General features: G+C 47.7%; 1 protein-coding gene across 3 annotated transcripts in view; it reads right to left on the bottom strand.

The window, feature by feature from the left end:
* Window positions 1-22838, bottom strand: part of LOC115101925 (S-adenosylhomocysteine hydrolase-like protein 1) — a 78795-nt gene that overhangs the window by 34911 nt on the left and 21046 nt on the right. For all 3 annotated transcript variants that reach the window (XM_065005163.1, XM_065005164.1, XM_065005165.1), the window contains exons 2-3: window positions 7229-7343; window positions 6603-6746 (exon numbers count right to left, since the gene is read on the bottom strand). In XM_065005163.1, coding sequence (XP_064861235.1) covers window positions 6603-6746; window positions 7229-7343 — 259 coding nt within the window. The remainder of the gene's footprint in view (window positions 1-6602; window positions 6747-7228; window positions 7344-22838) is intronic.

Below are 22838 nucleotides of genomic sequence, written 5' to 3'. Positions count from 1 at the left end.
CCACATAGACTCTGTACTGGTACCCCCTGTATATAGCCTCCACATTGACTCTGTACCGGTACCCCCTGTATATATCCTCCACATTGACTCTGTACCGTAATACCCTGTATATAGCCTCCACATTGACTCTGTACCGGTACCCCCTGTATATAGCCTCCACATTGACTCTGTACCGTAACACCCTGTATATAGCCTCCACATTGACTCTGTACCGGTACCCCCTGTATATAGCCTCCACATTGACTCTGTACTGGTACCCCCTGTATATAGCCTCCACATTGATTCTGTACCGGTACCCCCTGTATATAGCCTCCACATTGACTCTGTACCGGTAGCACCTGTATATAGCCTCCACATTGACTCTGTACCGGTACCACCTGTATATAACCTCCACATTGACTCTGTACCGGTACCCCCTATATATAGCCTCCACATTGACTCTGTACCGGTACCACCTGTATATAGCCTCCACATTGACTCTGTACCGTAATACCCTGTATATAGCCTCCACATTGACTCTGTACCGGTACCACCTGTATATAGCCTCCACATTGACTCTGTACCGTAATACCCTGTATATAGCCTCCACATTGACTCTGTACCGTAATACCCTGTATATAGCCTCCACATTGACTCTGTACCGTAATACCCTGTATATAGCCTCCACATTGACTCTGTACCGTAATACCCTGTATATAGCCTCCACATTGACTCTGTACCGTAATACCCTGTATATAGCCTCCACATTGACTCTGTACCGTAATACCCTGTATATAGCCTCCACATTGACTCTGTACCGTAATACCCTGTATATAGCCTCCACATTGACTCTGTACCGTAATACCCTGTATATAGCCTCCACATTGACTCTGTACCGTAATACCCTGTATATAGCCTCCACATTGACTCTGTACCGTAATACCCTGTATATAGCCTCCACATTGACTCTGTACCGTAATACCCTGTATATAGCCTCCACATTGACTCTGTACCGTAATACCCTGTATATAGCCTCCACATTGACTCTGTACCGTAATACCCTGTATATAGCTCGGGCTATTGTTATTTACTGCTGCTCTTTATTTATTATTTTCTCTTCCTTTTTTTGTGTTTATTTTCTTAAAACTGCATTGTTGTTAAGTATGTAAGTAAGCATTTTCTGTATGCGGGCGCATGTGACAAATACAATTTGTTTTGTTTTAAGATGAGGATAGGAGAAGCAGGATTAAATATGAAAAATAGGCCAGGGGAAAAGATAATGACAGATGGAGCACAATTGTGACACGTTTCAGGAAACTAGGCGTGTGTCGCGGGTCACCACTTCACAGCCATTTGAACATAATCTTTTTAATTTAAAAAAAATCTAAATACATTTTTGGGGCAGAAATGCCTTCTGGAACATGTGAACTTTCATGTGCCTTAATAAGAAACTTGTATGCCATTTGTAAATACGAATAAAATTGTTAAATTACGAGCCTAGTTGGTTTAGCCTCAGAAAAAGCCAGCAACCTTCCCGCTAGCTATGATTGGCTGAGATAATGAGTGGGCTGGACATGCCGAGAGATGAGTTTGGTTTGGTCTGCCATATAGCACGCTTCTGTCTATTTGAGCTGGTTAGGGGCAACCATGTGTAACTGTATAACTTTAGACCGTCCCCTCGCCCATACCCGGGCGCGAACCAGGGACCCTCTGCACACACATGAACAACAGTCACCCACCGAAGCATCGTTACCCATCGCTCCACAAAAGCCACGGCCCTTGCAGAGCAAGGGGAACCACTACTTCAAGGTCTCAGAGCAAGTGACGTCACCGATTGAAACGCTATTTACCGCGCACCGCTAACTAAGCTAGCACCGGTAACTAAGCTAGCCGTTTCACATCCGTTACACATGGCATCCATGACAGGGAGAAGTGTACAAACATGATGTATACGGACGGGTAAGATAGTCTAACTAGCTACATTTTCAGATATTACACATTTCTAATTTTGACAAAGTATTTTTATTTCAAGTTAAAGTGTACTGTTAGCTAGCTAGCTAACGTTAGCTGGATGGCTCGCTAGCTAACGTTGCGTTTATGATCTTATTATTCGTATCTTAGAGCCATTTGCTTTGCTTGTTATAGCCTAATGCTGGGTAGTAACGTCATGAGTTGTGATTATGGTTCATTGTTTAGCTAGCTAGCTACATGTCTTAATAAAGGACTCCACTATGCAAGTGTCCATTTTTTAAAAATGTCACTGCGGGAACTGTTAGCCAGTTAGCTTGGGTGCTTGACTGCTGTGGTTAGGACAGAACACTCGGATCAACCCTTAAAGAGATTGGTGGAGCTAAAGCTTAAGTGTGAACGATGCTGAATGTGTGTAGACAAAGGAGAGCTCTCCAGTAGGTACCAAAACATTCAAAGGCCATTTTCTCAAAAGTGAGGTTACAAGTTTATCAACTTTCTTAGCAGAATTACTTTCCCATTGTTCCTCAAATGCAGTATATGATATACCATGTTGTAGCTCTGTGTATCTGCTTTTATCCAATGTAAAAAACACAATTTCTAATTTTGCTACATAAGACCGAACCCAGGTGGTCGGTCACAATTGATGTAAAACCACATGCACCTCTACATATGCTTGTAGTAGGCTTACGGTAAATGCCAGCAGCAGCTGTCAAGGCACAGGCAGCAGTTCTAGGACCACTTACAGAGCACTTCCTCATCTAGGTCTGCACAGCCTGAGAGATACTGTCTATTAAACCAGAGGACTACGGTTTATACAACCAGATACTGTCTATTTTTTGTCTAGATTTCTTTGATACCTACAGAGGCCCTAAAATTCAGAATCAAAAGGCTAAATGACCATCTTAAAACAATTATAAATGTCAGCTTAGTAGAACTTCCATGACTTCCAAAGCAAATCATTAAGTCAAACAACGCCAGCAAATCATTAAGTCAAACAACGCCAGCACATCATTAAGTCAAACAATGCCAGCACATCATTAAGTCAAACAACGCCAACACATCATTAAGTCAAACAATGCCAGCACATCATTAAGTCAAACAACGCCAGCACATCATTAAGTCAAACAACGCCAGCACATCATTAAGTCAAACAACGCCAGCACATCATTAAGTCAAACAACGCCAGCAAAGCAGAAAGAGAACACTGCTGTTTGATCTGTCTAGGGTCTAGGACCAAAAAGTTCCTTAACAGCTTCTACCCCACAAGCCATAAGACTGCTGAACAATTAATCACATGGCCACCAGACTATTACCATTGACCCCCCCATTTGTTTTGTACACTGCTGCTACTCACTGTTTATTATCTATGTATAGTCACTTCACCCCTACCTACATGTACACATTACCTCTAACCTGTACTCCCACACACTGACTCAGTACCGGTACCACCTGTATATAGTCTCCACACTGACTCAGTACCGGTACCCCCTGTATATAGTCTCCACACTGACTCAGTACCGGTACCACCTGTATATAGTCTCCACACTGACTCAGTACCGGTACCACCTGTATATAGTCTCCACACTGACTCAGTACCGGTACCCCCTGTATATAGTCTCCACACTGACTCAGTACCGGTACCCCCTGTATATAGTCTCCACACTGACTCAGTACCGGTACCACCTGTATATAGTCTCCACACTGACTCAGTACCGGTACCACCTGTATATAGTCTCCACACTGACTCAGTACCGGTACCACCTGTATATAGTCTCCACACTGACTCAGTACCGGTACCCCCTGTATATAGTCTCCACACTGACTCAGTACCGGTACCCCCTGTATATAGTCTCCACACTGACTCAGTACCGGTACCACCTGTATATAGTCTCCACACTGACTCAGTACCGGTACCCCCTGTATATAGTCTCCACACTGACTCAGTACCGGTACCCCTGTATATAGTCTCCACACTGACTCAGTACCGGTACCACCTGTATATAGTCTCCACACTGACTCAGTACCGGTACCACCAGTATATAGTCTCCACAATGACTCAGTACCGGTACCCCTGTATATAGTCTCACACTGACTCAGTACCGGTACCACCTGTATATAGTCTCCACACTGACTCAGTACCGGTACCCCTGTATATAGTCTCCACACTGACTCAGTACCCACCTGGTACCACCTGTATATAGTCTCCACACTGACTCAGTACCGGTACCACCTGTATATAGTCTCCACACTGACTCAGTACCGGTACCCCCTGTATATAGTCTCCACACTGACTCAGTACCGGTACCACCTGTATATAGTCTCCACACTGACTCAGTACCGGTACCACCTGTATATAGTCTCCACACTGACTCAGTACCGGTACCACCTGTATATAGTCTCCACACTGACTCAGTACCGGTACCACCTGTATATAGTCTCCACACTGACTCAGTACCGGTACCCCCTGTATATAGTCTCCACACTGACTCAGTACCGGTACCCCCTGTATATAGTCTCCACACTGACTCAGTACCGGTACCACCTGTATATAGTCTCCACACTGACTCAGTACCGGTACCCCCTGTATATAGTCTCACACTGACTCAGTACCGGTACCACCTGTATATAGTCTCCACACTGACTCAGTACCGGTACCACCTGTATATAGTCTCCACACTGACTCAGTACCGGTACCCCCTGTATATAGTCTCCACACTGACTCAGTACCGGTACCCCCTGTATATAGTCTCCACACTGACTCAGTACCGGTACCACCTGTATATAGTCTCCACACTGACTCAGTACCGGTACCCCCTGTATATAGTCTCCACACTGACTCAGTACCGGTACCACCTGTATATAGTCTCCACACTGACTCAGTACCCCCTGTATATAGTCTCCTGACCTCAGTATATAGTCTCCACACTGACTCAGTACCGGTACCACCTGTATATAGTCTCCACACTGACTCAGTACCGGTACCACCTGTATATAGTCTCCACACTGACTCAGTACCGGTACCCCTGTATATAGTCTCCACACTGACTCAGTACCGGTACCACCTGTATATAGTCTCCACACTGACTCAGTACCGGTACCCCCTGTATATAGTCTCCACACTGACTCAGTACCGGTACCCCTGTATATAGTCTCCACACTGACTCAGTACCGGTACCACCTGTATATAGTCTCCACACTGACTCAGTACCGGTACCACCTGTATATAGTCTCCACACTGACTCAGTACCGGTACCCCCTGTATATAGTCTCCACACTGACTCAGTACCGGTACCACCTGTATATAGTCTCCACACTGACTCAGTACCGGTACCCCCTGTATATAGTCTCCACACTGACTCAGTACCGGTACCACCTGTATATAGTCTCCACACTGACTCAGTACCGGTACCCCCTGTATATAGTCTCCACACTGACTCAGTACCGGTACCACCTGTATATAGTCTCCACACTGACTCAGTACCGGTACCCCCTGTATATAGCCTCCACACTGACTCAGTACCGGTACCCCCTGTATATAGTCTCCACACTGACTCAGTACCGGTACCCCCTGTATATAGTCTCCACACTGACTCAGTACCGGTACCCCCTGTATATAGTCTCCACACTGACTCAGTACCGGTACCCCTGTATATAGTCTCCACACTGACTCAGTACCGGTACCCCCTGTATATAGTCTCCACACTGACTCAGTACCGGTACCCCCTGTATATAGTCTCCACACTGACTCAGTACCGGTACCCCCTGTATATAGTCTCCACACTGACTCAGTACCGGTACCACCTGTATATAGTCTCCACACTGACTCAGTACCGGTACCCCCTGTATATAGTCTCCACACTGACTCAGTACCGGTACCACCTGTATATAGTCTCCACACTGACTCAGTACCGGTACCCCCTGTATATAGTCTCCACACTGACTCAGTACCGGTACCACCTGTATATAGTCTCCACACTGACTCAGTACCGGTACCCCCTGTATATAGTCTCCACACTGACTCAGTACCGGTACCACCTGTATATAGTCTCCACACTGACTCAGTACCGGTACCACCTGTATATAGTCTCCACACTGACTCAGTACCGGTACCCCCTGTATATAGTCTCCACACTGACTCAGTACCGGTACCACCTGTATATAGTCTCCACATTGTTATGTTATTGTGTCACTTTTTTATTTTTTATTATGTTTTAACTTTTGTTTATTTGGTAAATATTTTCTTAGCTCTTCTTAAAACTGCACTGTTGGTTAAGGGATTTGTAAGTAAACATTTCACGGTAAGGTCCTACACTTGTTGTATTCGGGGCATGTGACTAATAAAGTTTGATTTGATTTGTATGCTGTATCTTCTTATTACTGATGCGGAGACGGTCCTCGGCGAGGTGCATGGCAGCTCTAAGCACTCTCTGCAGCCTCTAACCCACTGATCCTGAATCAGCACTTACACTTATCATTTTCACAATAATGAGCCCAGCCAATATAAGCTGTACTGGGCTGGCCTGATTGCAAATCTACCATAGTTGCTATCAGAACGATGACTGAAAGTGTACGCAAAGACAGTGGATGCCAGAAAGTGGATGCAAAGACAGTGGATGCCTGAAAGTAGATGCCAGACAGTGGTAATTCCACACCTTGTTCTGCGATCTCGATCTCCCGTCTGCCGAACTCTGCCTGTTTGACGTTCTTAACGCAGAAGTCGCTGCTGCCCTTGGAGTTGGCCTGGGCCTTGTCCCGAGGAGAGGTCTCGTCATCTGAGCTGTCTGAGTAGGATGCAGCTGGACATTGTGTTGGTGGAGGGGGGCAAAGAGTCAGAGACACATAAGGAAGTGATTTCTGGTCTAATAGTCTATAACAGGCAGTGTAGTGTAGTAGCTTGACATGGTCTTTCACATCAGTTGAATAATAGAAGGATTGTCAGCTAATAACAGATGCATGATCCTCGACTGAGGACTTTTGCTACCTTGTTAATCACCAGCACCTATTGCTGTGTGCGTGTGTGTGTGTGTGTGTGTGTGTGTGTGTGTACCATGTGTGTACCGTGTGTGTGTGTGTACCATGTGTGTACCGTGTGGGTGTGTACCATGTGTGTGTGTGTACCATGTGTGTGTGTGTACCATGTGTGTACCGTGTGGGTGTGTACCGTGTGTGTGTGTGTACCATGTGTGTACCGTGTGGGTGTGTACCGTGTGTGTGTGTGTGTGGGTGTGTACAGTGTGTGTGTGTGTGTGTTGGTGTGTACCGTGTGTGTGTGACCTACCTGAGCTGTAGCTATCTGTGGAGGACTGGGAGATGGAGCGAGAGAGGGAGCGCCGGCCAGCCTTAGTGGGGTACTTCTGAAACTCCTGTTTATCCTCCGCGTTAGCAAACTGGATCTGAAGAAGAAGAAGAAGGGGGGGGGGCATGAGTTACTCACCTGCTGACATTATGGTGTAAACTTTATTCAGTGAGATGGGGTGAGTCAGAGATAGTCAGTGAGCCTGTAGTGAGTCAGAGATACAGTCAGATATACAGTCAGAGATAGTCAGTGAGCCTGTAGTGAGTCAAAGATACAGTCAGAGATAGTCAGTGAGACTGTAGTGAGTCAGATATACAGTCAGAGAGCTGGTGGTGAGTCAGATATACAGTCAGTGAGCCTGCAGTGAGTCAGAGATACAGTCAGAGAGCCTGTAGTGAGTCAAAGATACAGTCAGAGATAGTCAGTGAGACTGTAGTGAGTCAGAGATACAGTCAGAGAGCCTGTGGTGAGTCAGAGACACAGTCAGATATACAGTCAGAGAGCCTGTGGTAAGTCAGAGACACAGTCAGAGAGCCTGTGGTGAGTCAGAGACACAGTCAGAGAGCCTGTGGTAAGTCAGAGACACAGTCAGAGATACAGTCAGAGAGCCGGTGGTGAGTCAGAGACACAGTCAGAGATACAGTCAGTGAGCCTGTGGTGAGTCAGAGACACAGTCAGAGAGCCTGTGGTGAGTCAGAGATACAGTCAGAGAGCTGGTGGTGAGTCAGATATACAGTCAGTGAGCTGGTGGTGAGTCAGAGACACAGTCAGAGAGCCTGTGGTGAGTCAGAGACACAGTCAGAGAGCCTGTGGTGAGTCAGAGACACAGTCAGAGAGCCTGTGGTGAGTCAGAGATACAGTCAGAGCCTGTAGTGAGTCAGATATACAGTCAGAGAGCCTGTGGTAAGTCAGAGACACAGTCAGAGAGCCTGTGGTGAGTCAGAGACACAGTCAGAGAGCCTGTGGTAAGTCAGAGACACAGTCAGAGATACAGTCAGAGAGCCGGTGGTGAGTCAGAGACACAGTCAGAGATACAGTCAGTGAGCCTGTGGTGAGTCAGAGACACAGTCAGAGAGCCTGTGGTGAGTCAGAGATACAGTCAGAGAGCTGGTGGTGAGTCAGATATACAGTCAGTGAGCTGGTGGTGAGTCAGAGACACAGTCAGAGAGCCTGTGGTGAGTCAGAGACACAGTCAGAGAGCCTGTGGTGAGTCAGAGACACAGTCAGAGAGCCTGTGGTGAGTCAGAGATACAGTCAGAGCCTGTAGTGAGTCAGATATACAGTCAGTGAGCCTGTGGTGAGTCAGAGATACAGTCAGAGAGACTGTGGTAAGTCAGATATACAGTCAGAGAGCTGGTGGTGAGTCAGATATACAGTCAGTGAGCCTGTGGTGAGTCAGAGACACAGTCAGAGAGCCTGTGGTGAGTCAGAGATATAGTCAGAGAGCCTGTGGTGAGTCAGAGATACAGTCAGAGAGCTGGTGGTGAGTCAGATATACAGTCAGAGAGCCTGTGGTGAGTCAGAGACACAGTCAGAGAGCCTGTGGTGAGTCAGAGATACAGTCAGAGCCTGTAGTGAGTCAGAGATACAGTCAGAGCCTGTAGTGAGTCAGATATACAGTCAGTGAGCCTGTAGTGAGTCAGAGATACAGTCAGAGTCTGTAGTGAGTCAGATATACAGTCAGTGAGCCTGTGGTGAATCAGAGATACAGTCAGAGAGCTGGTGGTGAGTCAGATATACAGTCAGTGAGCCTGTGGTGAGTCAGAGACACAGTTAGAGATACAGTCAGAGAGCCTGTGGTGAGTCAGAGACACAGTCAGAGAGCCTGTGGTGAGTCAGAGATACAGTCAGAGCCTGTAGTGAGTCAGAGATACAGTCAGAGCCTGTAGTGAGTCAGATATACAGTCAGTGAGCCTGTAGTGAGTCAGAGATACAGTCAGAGTCTGTAGTGAGTCAGATATACAGTCAGTGAGCCTGTGGTGAATCAGAGATACAGTCAGAGAGCCTGTGGTAAGTCAGATATACAGTCAGAGAGCTGGTGGTGAGTCAGATATACAGTCAGTGAGCCTGTGGTGAGTCAGAGACACAGTTAGAGATACAGTCAGAACAGGGTCGGGGTCGGAGTGAAACCCTACAGGACAGTAGATCTCCGGGAACAGGGTTGGAGTGAAAACATTACAGGACAGTAGTTCTCCAGGAACAGGGTTGGAGTGAAAACCTACAGGACGGTAGCTCTCCAGGAACAGGGTTGGAGTGAAAACCTACAGGACAGTAGATCTCCAGGAACAGGGTTGGAGTGAAACCCTACAGGACAGTAGTTCTCCAGGAACAGGGTTGGAGTGAAAACCTACAGGACGGTAGTTCTCCAGGAACAGGGTTGGAGTGAAAACCTACAGGACAGTAGTTCTCCAGGAACAGGGTTGGAGTGAAACCCTACAGGACAGTAGCTCTCCAGGAACAGGGTTGGAGAGAAAACCTACAGGACAGTAGATCTCCAGGAACAGGGTTGGAGTGAAAACCGACAGGACAGTAGTTCTCCAGGAACAGGGTTGGAGTTAAAACCTACAGGACAGTAGTTCTCCAGGAACAGGCTAGGAGTGAAACCCTACAGGACAGTAGTTCTCCAGGAACAGGGTTGGAGTGAAAACCTACAGGACAGTAGTTCTCCGGGAACAGGGTTGGAGTGAAAACCTACAGGACGATAGCTCTCCAGGAACAGGGTTGGAGTGAAAACCTACAGGACGGTAGCTCTCCAGGAACAGGGTTGGAGTGAAAACCTACAGGACAGTAGTTCTCCCTGGGAACAGGGTTGGAGTGAAAACATTACAGGAGGGTAGCAGACGATCAAGTGCACCGTCTGATTGCTCCTCATTACACCCCACAGACCAGCAAATATTCTTTACATCATCAACATATGAATCACTACAAAACATATTGTATGACCTCTTATACACTATATTAGGACCAGCCTTTGTAACTTTGGCTTTCCTAGATATGGCTACTGTATTGTGATCACTACATCCCATGGATCTGGATACTGCTTTAGAGCACATTTCTGCAGCATTACTAAATATGTGATCAATACATGTTGATGATTTAATTCCTGTGCTGTTTGTAAATACCCTGGTAGGTTGACTGATAACCTGATCCAGGCTGCAGGCACTGGTAACAGTTAGAAGTTGTTTCTTGAGTGGGCAGCTGGATGAAAGCCAGACAATATTTAAAAATCACCCAGAATATATACTTCTCTGTTGATGTCACATACATTATCAAGCATTTCACACATATTATCCAGATACTGACTGTTGACACTTGGTGGTCTATAGCAGCTTCCCACCAGAATGGGCTTTAGGTGAGGCAGGTGAACCTGTAGCCATATTACTTCAACAGTATTTAACATTAGATCGTCTCTAAGCTTTACAGGAATGTGGTTCTGAATATAAACAGCAACACCTCCCCCGTTGGCATTTCTGTCTTTTCGGTCGATGTTAGAACCATGTATCCACTGTATCTTCAAATGTATTATCTAAGTGAGTTTCAGAGATACATGATTGGGGATTCATAAATTAAATGACTTACATTGTGTTTGCCAATGCCCCTAAGATCATGTACATTTGATGCAGCATTATGACGACTCATTGTCACAACGGTAGGGATTAACTGAGCTGGTCTTGGATCATTTACCAGTCATTGTTTCAACGCAGCCTTGAAATGCGTGGACAGAGTCCAGGAGCCAAGATGATTTTGGATGGACTCCATCATTCCTGTAGAGTATCTTCTGTTTCCAGAAGGTGTCAAAGTTATCTATAAAAGTGACTCCAGCAGAGCTACAGTAGTCTTTTAGCCAGGTGTGTAATCTGCGGCCCAACGATGGTACTGGACCTGAAATTATTGGCAGTTTTTTTGTTGTCTTTTAATGCTAAAATCACTTCTTTAAAATCCATTCTCAATGGTCCGAGCTAGCTCTTCTGATGGAATTTGATGGACTACGACAGTGTCATCTCCCGGCGCCTGTCGTAGAACAGTCGGAAGCAGCCTTGTTATGTCCTGTACTTGGCTCCTGGGTAGAACAGGGTTTTTGCCTTGGGGACTGAGATGTTTATAACCATAGAGCTGCCTATGATGACAGCTTGTGATGTTGAATGGGCTGGTCTATCAGGCAGCCTCACGGTCTGGTGAGCTCCGAGGATTTGAACCCGAGGTAGAAGCCACCGGAGAGGGAGACAGAACCGAGGACGAAAAAGCAGGTACCTCCAGATCCGATCTTGATTGGGAAGCCACCAAGGAAGAAGGTGCCGGAACCTCTGGATCCAGCGTGGCACAGCTGTTTCTGGTCTGTGTCAATTCCATGCTCAACATCTCCATGGAGACCCCCGTTGCCAAAGGATGCCTTCTTCGACTTTCACGGTGAGTGACGTACCTCCATGGCTGGTTGGTTTGGTCGAGAACAGCTCCGTTCTCTAGGGAAGGGGGAGGCTGTGGACAGCCGACACGGCAGCGAAACTTCCAGCAGACCAGAGCAGCGTCCGGCTACTGGGGTAGAAGAAAAATAAAAAGTAGGTGGGTGTGGGTTCTCCTGTAGTTTATGTAGGTTTGCTACTTGCTTGCTAAGAGGAGCTACTTCGCTCCTGTAGTCCTCCGCAAGCTAGCAGTTGCTACATTGATGGCATAGAAGGCCCTTCAGTTGCTACATTGAAAGTCAGTGCGGTCCACATTGTCCCGGAACAAAGCAAAGCAAACACAGCTCCTGTAATGCTGGGAACATTCAATAGCGGCCCCCATTTGGGACCGCCGAGTCAGCTAGGCTAGCTATGCTTTCGCGTCTCTCCCCTACACTGAATCTGGCAGAATCCCGGGACAGATGGCAGCACTCACAGCAATTTAGGCCAGAGCCGCATGAATCAAAATAAAATAAAAGTATATAAAAAAACATTGTCAGCTTTTAAATCAAGGTCTTTAGTTCAGGTTTCACTGTTCGACAGCGTTCAACAACAACAACCCTACAGGAAGGTATCTCTCCAGAAACGGAGAGTAAACCTACAGGAGGGTATCTCTCCAGAAACGGAGAGTAAACCTACAGGAGGGTATCTCTCCAGAAACGGAGAGTAAACCTACAGGAGGGTATCTCTCCAGAAACAGGGTTGGAGAGTAAACCTACAGAAGGGTAGCTGTCCAGAAACAGGGTTTCTTGCCTTGCTCTAGATTCTTTACCTACAGTACCTATATAACATGTTCCTAAACCTGACATACTTCACATCAAATGTATATAACCAAATAACAGGGATTAACAGTACATTTCCTGATGGTAGGCTACCACATGAGCATTCATCAAAGTGCATTGTGGGCCGCCATTGTATAGCCTAGGCTACTAGTCTACTTCGTGGGGATAGGAGGGTGGCAAAAAAAATACATCTTTCCTAGGGCAGCATATCGACCAGGATCCAGGCCTAATCAGCACCAATTAGTCTATAAATTAAGAAGAGATACGGTATCAAATTATACGATGCCAGGTTGGATAAGATTGGCGCATTGTCCATTAGACACAACGTTAGCACATTCTAGGCCTCAGAGCCAGAACAACCTTGTCGACTGCTGTTGAATAATTAACGAATAGGTCAGACACATCCAACTTCTTTTTTTTTTAAACACCAATTTATTTACTAGCAAGCAATGAAAATGTGCATTGTGTGAAAGAAAGTCCACACTTCAAATTATTTTTTGACTTGAAGCGCCATAGAGCCTACAGCTCTTAGCTGCTGGAGCATCAGAGGACAGGTGGAAAGAGGAGGAGATATAGAGAGTTTTATAGAAAGACTAAGTTAGCAAAACAACCGCTTATAATCTTTAGTAAACACTCCAATGAATTAAATCAAGTTTATTTACACAACAATTATTTTTAAACGGTTTCATGACAGTCTTCATCTATTCAACTGTCAGTAACACAGTTATTCAATTACTGTCACAGCCTTCAGCCCTGTTTATACTTGGTTCTAACATGCTTCCTTTGTCCTGATCTTGTCCACATTCCGATTGTACCCACATTGTTTTATACAGGTTCAGACCATTAAAAAAACATTGTGATCTGATTGTGATCTTCCTGGTAGTCAAGCATTGTGTTTCGATATCAATCCCATGTAAAGATCTGGACGGTCCAACTATTAAAATCATTATACTGGTCTCAAAAAAATGATTGACAGGTAACACCATTGAATGGTCCTAAAATATATTAATGAATCTTATTTTGAAAAGAGAACCTGGTCACAATGTTGACACAGTGGAAGCAATACCTCTACTTCGTGGGTTGGAGCGAGCCGGTCGCATCCGCGCTTCGGTCTCCTTCGGTCTGCAGGTTGTATAACTTTTTCATTACATTTCATTACATTTCATTATAGTACAACGGTCTGATTTGTCTAATCTTAGCAATTTCTTCTTAGCTAGCTACATAGCCGTCGTTGTATCAAAGATAATTGCGTAATTATCGTATTTCGTCGTCCTCCTATCTGCCCAACACGTTCACCGTCTACCGTAGCACTGTAGTAACTATCACACTCAACTGAACGACTTGATTAGTGTAGTATTAGCTAGCTACATAGTTGTCTTTGCTGTCTTCGTATCCAAGATAATTGTGTAGTTTAGAGTGTGTAGTCTTAGAGTGATTATCTTAATTTACCGAGGTTAGCTAGCCAGTTATTTTGTCGTCCTTAACGTAGGAGACACTCCTAGCTAGCCAACAGCCAGCCAACGTCTACTGAATAGAACTTTCGCATTCCGGTCGCATTCCGCTTCGCTCCACAGGTAGTATCACATTTTCATTTCATTTCATTACAGTCCCAACGGTGTGATTTGTTTGATCGTAGCTAGCTACATAGCTAGCTACATAGCCGTCTTTGTTTCAAAGATAATTGTGTAGTCTAGAGCGATTTTCTAGGTTAGCTAGCCAGCTATTGTCGTTCTCCTAACGCAATGTAACGTAACCAACACTGCTAGCTAGCCAGCTAACTTCACACTCAACGGAACGACTTGATTAGGGTAGTGTCAACAACGCAGCTAGCCTACCTCAGCAGTACTGTATCATTTTAATCATTTTAGTCAATTAGATTCTTGCTACGTAAGCTTAACTTTCTGAACATTCGAGACATGTAGTCCACTTGTCATTCCAATCTCCTCTGCATTAGAGTAGCCTCTTCTCTAGCCTGTCAACTATGTGTCTGTCTATCCCTGTTCTCTCCTCTCTGCACAGACCATACAAACGCTCCACACCGCATGGCCGCGGCCACCCTAATCTGGTGGTCCCAGCGCGCACGACCCACGTGGAGTTCCAGGTCTCCGGTAGCCTCTGGAACTGCCGATCTGCGGCCAACAAGGCAGAGTTCATCTCAGCCTATGCCTCCCTCCAGTCCCTCGACTTCTTGGCACTGACGGAAACATGGATCACCACAGACAACACCGCTACTCCTACTGCTCTCTCTTCGTCCGCCCACGTGCTCTCGCACACCCCGAGCTTCTGGTCAGCGGGGTGGTGGCACCGGGATCCTCATCTCTCCCAAGTGGTCATTCTCTCTTTCTCCCTTACCCATCTGTCTATCGCCTCCTTTGAATTCCATGCTGTCACAGTTACCAGCCCTTTCAAGCTTAACATCCTTATCATTTATCGCCCTCCAGGTTCCCTCGGAGAGTTCATCAATGAGCTTGATGCCTTGATAAGCTCCTTTCCTGAGGACGGCTCACCTCTCACAGTTCTGGGCGACTTTAACCTCCCCACGTCTACCTTTGACTCATTCCTCTCTGCCTCCTTCTTTCCACTCCTCTCCTCTTTTGACCTCACCCTCTCACCTTCCCCCCTACTCACAAGGCAGGCAATACGCTCGACCTCATCTTTACTAGATGCTGTTCTTCCACTAACCTCATTGCAACTCCCTCCATGTCTCCGACCACTACCTTGTATCCTTTTCCCTCTCGCTCTCATCCAACACTTCCCACACTGCCCCTACTCGGATGGTATCGCGCCGTCCCAACCTTTGCTCTCTCTCCCCCGCTACTCTCTCCTCTTCCATCCTATCATCTCTTCCCTCTGCTCAAACCTTCTCCAACCTATCTCCTGATTCTGCCTCCTCAACCCTCCTCTCCTCCCTTTCTGCATCCTTTGACTCTCTATGTCCCCTATCCTCCAGGCCGGCTCGGTCCTCCCCTCCCGCTCCGTGGCTCGACGACTCATTGCGAGCTCACAGAACAGGGCTCCGGGCAGCCGAGCGGAAATGGAGGAAAACTCGCCTCCCTGCGGACCTGGCATCCTTTCACTCCCTCCTCTCTACATTTTCCTCCTCTGTCTCTGCTGCTAAAGCCACTTTCTACCACTCTAAATTCCAAGCATCTGCCTCTAACCCTAGGAAGCTCTTTGCCACCTTCTCCTCCCTCTTGAATCCTCCTCCCCCTCCCCCCTCCTCCCTCTCTGCAGATGACTTCGTCAACCATTTTGAAAAGAAGGTCGACGACATCCGATCCTCGTTTGCTAAGTCAAACGACACCGCTGGTTCTGCTCACACTGCCCTACCCTGTGCTCTGACCTCTTTCTCCCCTCTCTCTCCAGATGACATCTCGCGTCTTGTGACGGCCGGCCGCCCAACAACCTGCCCGCTTGACCCTATCCCCTCCTCTCTTCTCCAGACCATCTCCGGTGACCTTCTCCCTTACCTCACCTCGCTCATCAACTCATCCCTGACCGCTGGCTACGTCCCTCCCGTCTTCAAGAGAGCGAGAGTTGCACCCCTTCTGAAAAAACCTACACTCGATCCCTCCGATGTCAACAACTACAGACCAGTATCCCTTCTTTCTTTTCTCTCCAAAACTCTTGAACGTGCCGTCCTTGGCCAGCTCTCCCGCTATCTCTCTCAGAATGACCTTCTTGATCCAAATCAGTCAGGTTTCAAGACTAGTCATTCAACTGAGACTGCTCTTCTCTGTATCACGGAGGCACTCCGCACTGCTAAAGCTAACTCTCTCCTCTGCTCTCATCCTTCTAGACCTATCGGCTGCCTTCGATACTGTGAACCATCAGATCCTCCTCTCCACCCTCTCCGAGTTGGGCATCTCCGGCGCGGCCCATGCTTGGATTGCGTCCTACCTGACAGGTCGCTCCTACCAGGTGGCGTGGCGAGAATCTGTCTCCTCACCACGCGCTCTCACCACTGGTGTCCCCCAGGGCTCTGTTCTAGGCCCTCTCCTATTCTCGCTATACACCAAGTCACTTGGCTCTGTCATAACCTCACATGGTCTCTCCTATCATTGCTATGCAGACGACACACAATTAATCTTCTCCTTTCCCCCCTCTGATGACCAGGTGGCAAATCGCATCTCTGCATGTCTGGCAGACATATCAGTGTGGATGACGGATCACCACCTCAAGCTGAACCTCGGCAAGACGGAGCTGCTCTTCCTCCCGGGGAAGGACCGCCCGTTCCATGATCTCGCCATCACGGTTGACAACTCCATCGTGTCCTCCTCCCAGAGCGCTAAGAACCTTGGCGTGATCCTGGACAACACCCTGTCGTTCTCAACTAACATCAAGGCGGTGGCCCGTTCCTGTAGGTTCATGCTCTACAACATCCGCAGAGTACGACCCTGCCTCACACAGGAAGCGGCGCAGGTCCTAATCCAGGCACTTGTCATCTCCCGTCTGGATTACTGCAACTCGCTGTTGGCTGGGCTCCCTGCCTGTGCCATTAAACCCCTACAACTCATCCAGAACGCCGCAGCCCGTCTGGTGTTCAACCTTCCCAAGTTCTCTCACGTCACCCCGCTCCTCCGCTCTCTCCACTGGCTTCCAGTTGAAGCTCGCATCCGCTACAAGACCATGGTGCTTGCCTACGGAGCTGTGAGGGGAACGGCACCTCAGTACCTCCAGGCTCTGATCAGGTCCTACACCCAAACAAGGGCACTGCGTTCATCCACCTCTGGCCTGCTCGCCTCCTTACCACTGAGGAAGTACAGTTCCCGCTCAGCCCAGTCAAAACTGTTTGCTGCTCTGGCCCCCCAATGGTGGAACAAACTCCCTCACGACGCCAGGACAGCGGAGTCAATCACCACCTTCCGGAGACACCTGAAACCCCACCTCTTTAAGGAATACCTAGGATAGGATAAAGTAATCCTTCTCACCCCCTTAAAAGACCTAGATGCACTATTGTAAAGTGGCTGTTCCACTGGATGTCATAAGGTGAAAGCACCAATTTGTAAGTCGCTCTGGATAAGAGCGTCTGCTAAATGACTTAAATGTAAATGTAATAGGCCAATAGTAGCGCAGTAATTACAGTTTAGCAAATGAACACTGGGGTGATAGATGTGCAGATGATGTGCAAGTAGAGATACTGGTGTGTAAAATAGCAAAAAAGTATATAACAGATGGACTACGTACAGCTGCAGTGATTGGTAAGCTGCTCTAACAGCTGATGCTTAAAGTTAGTGAGGGAGATATAAGTCTCCAACTTCAGCTATTTTTGCAATTTGTTCCAGTCATTGGCAGCAGAGAACTGGAAGGAAAGGCGACCAAAGGAGGTGTTGGCTTTGACCAGTGAAATATACCTGCAGGAGCACGTGCTACGGGTGGGTGTTGTTATGGTGACTAGTGAGCTGAGATAAGGCAGAGCTTTACCTAGCAAAGACTTATAGATGACCTGGAGCCAGTGTATATAAAGCTGTTATCAAAGTGAATGGTAAACCAACTCCATTGGGGCGGCAGGTAGCCTAGTGGTTAGAGTGTAGGGGCGGCAGGTAGCCTAGTGGTTAGAGTGTAGAGGTGGCATGGTAGCCTAGTGGTTAGAGTGTAGGGGTGGCAGGTAGCCTAGTGGTTAGAGTGTAGGGGTGGCAGGTAGCCTAGTGGTTAGAGTGTAGAGGTGGCAGGGTAGCCTAGTGGTTAGAGTGTAGAGGTGGCAGGGTAGCCTAGTGGTTAGAGTGTAGAGGTGGCAGGTAGCCTAGTGGTTAGAGTGTAGAGGTGGCAGGGTAGCCTAGTGGTTAGAGTGTAGGGGCGGCAGGGTAGCCTAGTGGTTAGAGTGTAGGGGCGGCAGGTAGCCTAGTGGTTAGAGTGTAGGGGCGGCAGGTAGCCTAGTGGTTAGAGTGTAAGGGCGGCAGGGTAGCCTAGTGGTTAGAGTGTAGGGGCGGCAGGGTAGCCTAGTGGTTAGAGTGTAGGGGCGGCAGGTAGCCTAGTGGTTAGAGTGTAGGGGTGGCAGGTAGCCTAGTGGTTAGAGTGTAGGGGCGGCAGGGTAGCCTAGTGGTTAGAGTGTAGGGGTGGCAGGTAGCCTAGTGGTTAGAGTGTATAGGTGGCAGGGTAGCCTAGTGGTTAGAGTGTAGAGGTGGCAGGGTAGCCTAGTGGTTAGAGTGTAGAGGTGGCAGGGTAGCCTAGTGGTTAGAGTGTAGAGGTGGCAGGGTAGCCTAGTGGTTAGAGTGTAGAGGTGGCAGGGTAGCCTAGTGGTTAGAGTGTACAGGTGGCAGGGTAGCCTAGTGGTTAGAGTGTAGAGTTGGCAGGGTACCCTAGTGGTTAGAGTGTAGAGGTGGCAGGGTAGCCTAGTGGTTAGAGTGTAGAGGTGGCAGGGTAGCCTAGTGGTTAGAGTGTAGAGGTGGCAGGGTACCCTAGTGGTTAGAGTGTAGAGGTGGCAGGGTAGCCTAGTGGTTAGAGTGTAGAGGTGGCAGGGTAGCCTAGTGGTTAGAGTGTAGAGGTGGCAGGGTAGCCTAGTGGTTAGAGTGTAGAGGTGGCAGGGTAGCCTAGTGGTTAGAGTGTAGAGGGGCAGGGTAGCCTAGTAGTTAGAGTGTAGAGGTGGCAGGGTAGCCTAGTGGTTAGAGTGTAGAGGTGGCAGGGTAGCCTAGTGGTTAGAGTGTAGAGGTGGCAGGGTAGCCTAGTGGTTAGAGTGTAGAGGGGGCAGGGTAGCCTAGTGGTTAGAGTGTAGAGGTGGCAGGGTAGCCTAGTGGTTAGAGTGTAGAGGCGGCAGGGTAGCCTAGTGGTTAGAGTGTAGAGGCGGCAGGGTAGCCTAGTGGTTAGAGTGTAGAGGCGGCAGGGTAGCCTAGTGGTTAGAGTGTAGAGGCGGCAGGGTAGCCTAGTGGTTAGAGTGTAGAGGCGGCAGGTAGCCTAGTGGTTAGAGTGTAGAGGTGGCAGGGTAGCCTAGTGGTTAGAGTGTAGAGGTGGCAGGGTAGCCTAGTGGTTAGAGTGTAGAGGTGGCAGGGTAGCCTAGTGGTTAGAGTGTAGAGGTGGCAGGGTAGCCTAGTGGTTAGAGTGTAGAGGTGGCAGGGTAGCCTAGTGGTTAGAGTGTAGAGGTGGCAGGGTAGCCTAGTGGTTAGAGTGTAGAGTTGGCAGGGTACCTAGTGGTTAGAGTGTAGAGGTGGCAGGGTAGCCTAGTGGTTAGAGTGTAGAGGTGGCAGGGTAGCCTAGTGGTTAGAGTGTAGAGGTGGCAGGGTACCTAGTGGTTAGAGTGTAGAGGTGGCAGGGTAGCCTAGTGGTTAGAGTGTAGAGGTGGCAGGGTAGCCTAGTGGTTAGAGTGTAGAGGTGGCAGGGTAGCCTAGTGGTTAGAGTGTAGAGGTGGCAGGGTAGCCTAGTGGTTAGAGTGTAGAGGGGGCAGGGTAGCTTAGTAGTTAGAGTGTAGAGGTGGCAGGGTAGCCTAGTGGTTAGAGTGTAGAGGGGGCAGGGTAGCCTAGTAGTTAGAGTGTAGAGGTGGCAGGGTAGCCTAGTGGTTAGAGTGTAGAGGGGGCAGGGTAGCCTAGTGGTTAGAGTGTAGAGGTGGCAGGGTAGCCTAGTGGTTAGAGTGTAGAGGCGGCAGGGTAGCCTAGTGGTTAGAGTGTAGAGGCGGCAGGGTAGCCTAGTGGTTAGAGTGTTAGAGAGGGCGGCAGGGTAGCCTAGTGGTTAGAGTGTAGAGGCGGCAGGGTAGCCTAGTGGTTAGAGTGTAGAGGCGGCAGGTAGCCTAGTGGTTAGAGTGTAGAGGAGGCAGGGTAGCCTAGTGGTTAGAGTGTAGAGGTGGCAGGGTAGCCTAGTGGTTAGAGTGTAGAGGTGGCAGGGTAGCCTAGTGGTTAGAGTGTAGAGGTGGCAGGGTAGCCTAGTGGTTAGAGTGTAGAGGTGGCAGGGTAGCCTAGTGGTTAGAGTGTAGAGGTGGCAGGGTAGCCTAGTGGTTAGAGTGTAGAGGTGGCAGGGTAGCCTAGTGGTTAGAGTGTAGAGGTGGCAGGGTAGCCTAGTGGTTAGAGTGTAGAGGTGGCAGGGTAGCCTAGTGGTTAGAGTGTAGAGGTGGCAGGGTAGCCTAGTGGTTAGAGTGTAGAGGTGGCAGGGTAGCCTAGTGGTTAGAGTGTAGAGGTGGCAGGGTAGCCTAGTGGTTAGAGTGTAGAGGTGGAAGGGTAGCCTAGTGGTTAGAGCATTGGACTAGTAACCGAAAGATTGCATGTTTGAAACCCTCCGAGCTGACAAGGTACAAATCTGTCGTTCTGCCCCTGAACAGGCAGTTAACCCACTGTTCCTAGGCCGTCATTGAAAATAAGAATTTGTTCTTAACTGACTTGCCTAGTTAAATAAAAGGTCAAATATATTAAATAAATACAAAATTGAGTGGATTAGAAAATAACTATATTTGATTCATCATCTAACTACTATGTAGAGATGCTCTGTTTTGCTGTTACGAGATCGGTCTGGACTAACACGCTTCTTCTTGGAAGTACACACACACACACACACACACACACACACAGATCAGTGTGTGCAGATCGAACAACGCTCATCCTGAAAGAAACACAGGTGTTGGACATTAAATAGATTAAGGGTGAGTTTTAACTGGGTCAATGAGGGCAACTGAGACATGGTGTTGGAGGTACAGCTCTGTGGAGCGACTGTGAAAGCTAAAAGAGAGTGAGAACAGACTGATTTACCTTGTAGTGACGTCCCCACTGATTTACCTTGTAGTGAGAACAGAGTGATTTACCTTGTAGTGAGAACAGAGTGATTTACCTTGTAGTGAGAATAGACCGATTTACCTTGTAGTGAGAACAGAGTGATTTACCTTGTAGTGAGAATAGACTGATTTACCTTGTAGTGAGAATAGACCGATTTACCTTGTAGTGAGAACAGACCGATTTACCTTGTAGTGACGTCCCCACTGATTTACCTTGTAGTGAGAACAGACTGATTTACCTTGTAGTGAGAACAGACTGATTTACCTTGTAGTGAGAACAGACTGATTTACCTTGTAGTGAGAACAGACTGATTTACCTTGTAGTGAGAACAGACCGATTTACCTTGTAGTGAGAACAGACTGATTTACCTTGTAGTGAGAACAGAGTGATTTACCTTGTAGTGAGAACAGACCGATTTACCTTGTAGTGAGAACAGACTGATTTACCTTGTAGTGAGAACAGACTGATTTACCTTGTAGTGAGAATAGACTGATTTACCTTGTAGTGAGAACAGACCGATTTACCTTGTAGTGAGAACAGACTGATTTACCTTGTAGTGAGAACAGAGTGATTTACCTTGTAGTGAGAACAGACCGATTTACCTTGTAGTGAGAACAGACTGATTTACCTTGTAGTGAGAACAGACTGATTTACCTTGTAGTGAGAATAGACTGATTTACCTTGTAGTGAGAACAGACTGATTTACCTTGTAGTGAGAACAGACTGATTTACCTTGTAGTGAGAATAGACTGATTTACCTTGTAGTGAGAACAGAGATTTACCTTGTAGTGAGAACAGACTGATTTACCTTGTAGTGAGAACAGACCGATTTACCTTGTAGTGAGAACAGACCGATTTACCTTGTAGTGACGTCCCCACTGATATCCTCAGAAAAAGAGAAGTATGATATCTAGCGATCAGGCTGGTTGCACCAGGATAATAAACAGGGACTACTTTACCGGACCCAAAGTAGACCCCGGTAACAGAATAGATCTGTATTGTCCACTTGTAGCCTCTTATTTTAGTTGTTGTCACGATACCCCAACCTGACACCACACACACACACACACACACACACACACACACACACACACACACACACGACAGACTGGGTGCAGCCCAAGGTCAGAAACAGAGCATCGTCCCTGGCCAGCTAATAACTCAGCCTTATTAAGACACAAATGTACCAGTGATGTATCCATATCATAGCTCTGTTTCCCTGTGGTCATTTCACATCATTAGGTTTCATTAACCGACAGTTGACACTTCCACAGGGCCACAATGTCCAGTGTCCTCACTCCTCAATGACACTTCCACAGGGCCACAATGTCCAGTTTCCTCACTCCTCAATGACACTTCCACAGGGCCACAATGTCCAGTGTGTCCTCACTCCTCAATGACACTTCCACAGGGCCACAGGGCCACAATGTCCAGTGTCCTCACTCCTCAATGACACTTCCACAGGGCCACAATGTCCAGTGTCCTCACTCCTCAATGACACTTCCACAGGGCCACAATGTCCAGTGTCCTCACTCCTCAATGACACTTCCACAGGGCCACAATGTCCAGTGTCCTCACTCCTCAATGACACTTCCACAGGGCCACAATGTCCAGTGTCCTCACTCCTCAATGACAATTCCACAGGGCCACAATGTCCAGTGTCCTCACTCCTCAATGACAC

This window comes from Oncorhynchus nerka, linkage group LG20, assembly GCF_034236695.1.
Source record: "Oncorhynchus nerka isolate Pitt River linkage group LG20, Oner_Uvic_2.0, whole genome shotgun sequence".
In the NCBI taxonomy this organism is placed as follows: Eukaryota; Metazoa; Chordata; class Actinopteri; order Salmoniformes; family Salmonidae; genus Oncorhynchus; species Oncorhynchus nerka.
The sequence above is the reverse complement of the archived record's forward strand: the minus strand, read 5'-3'. Positions and strand labels throughout refer to the sequence as shown.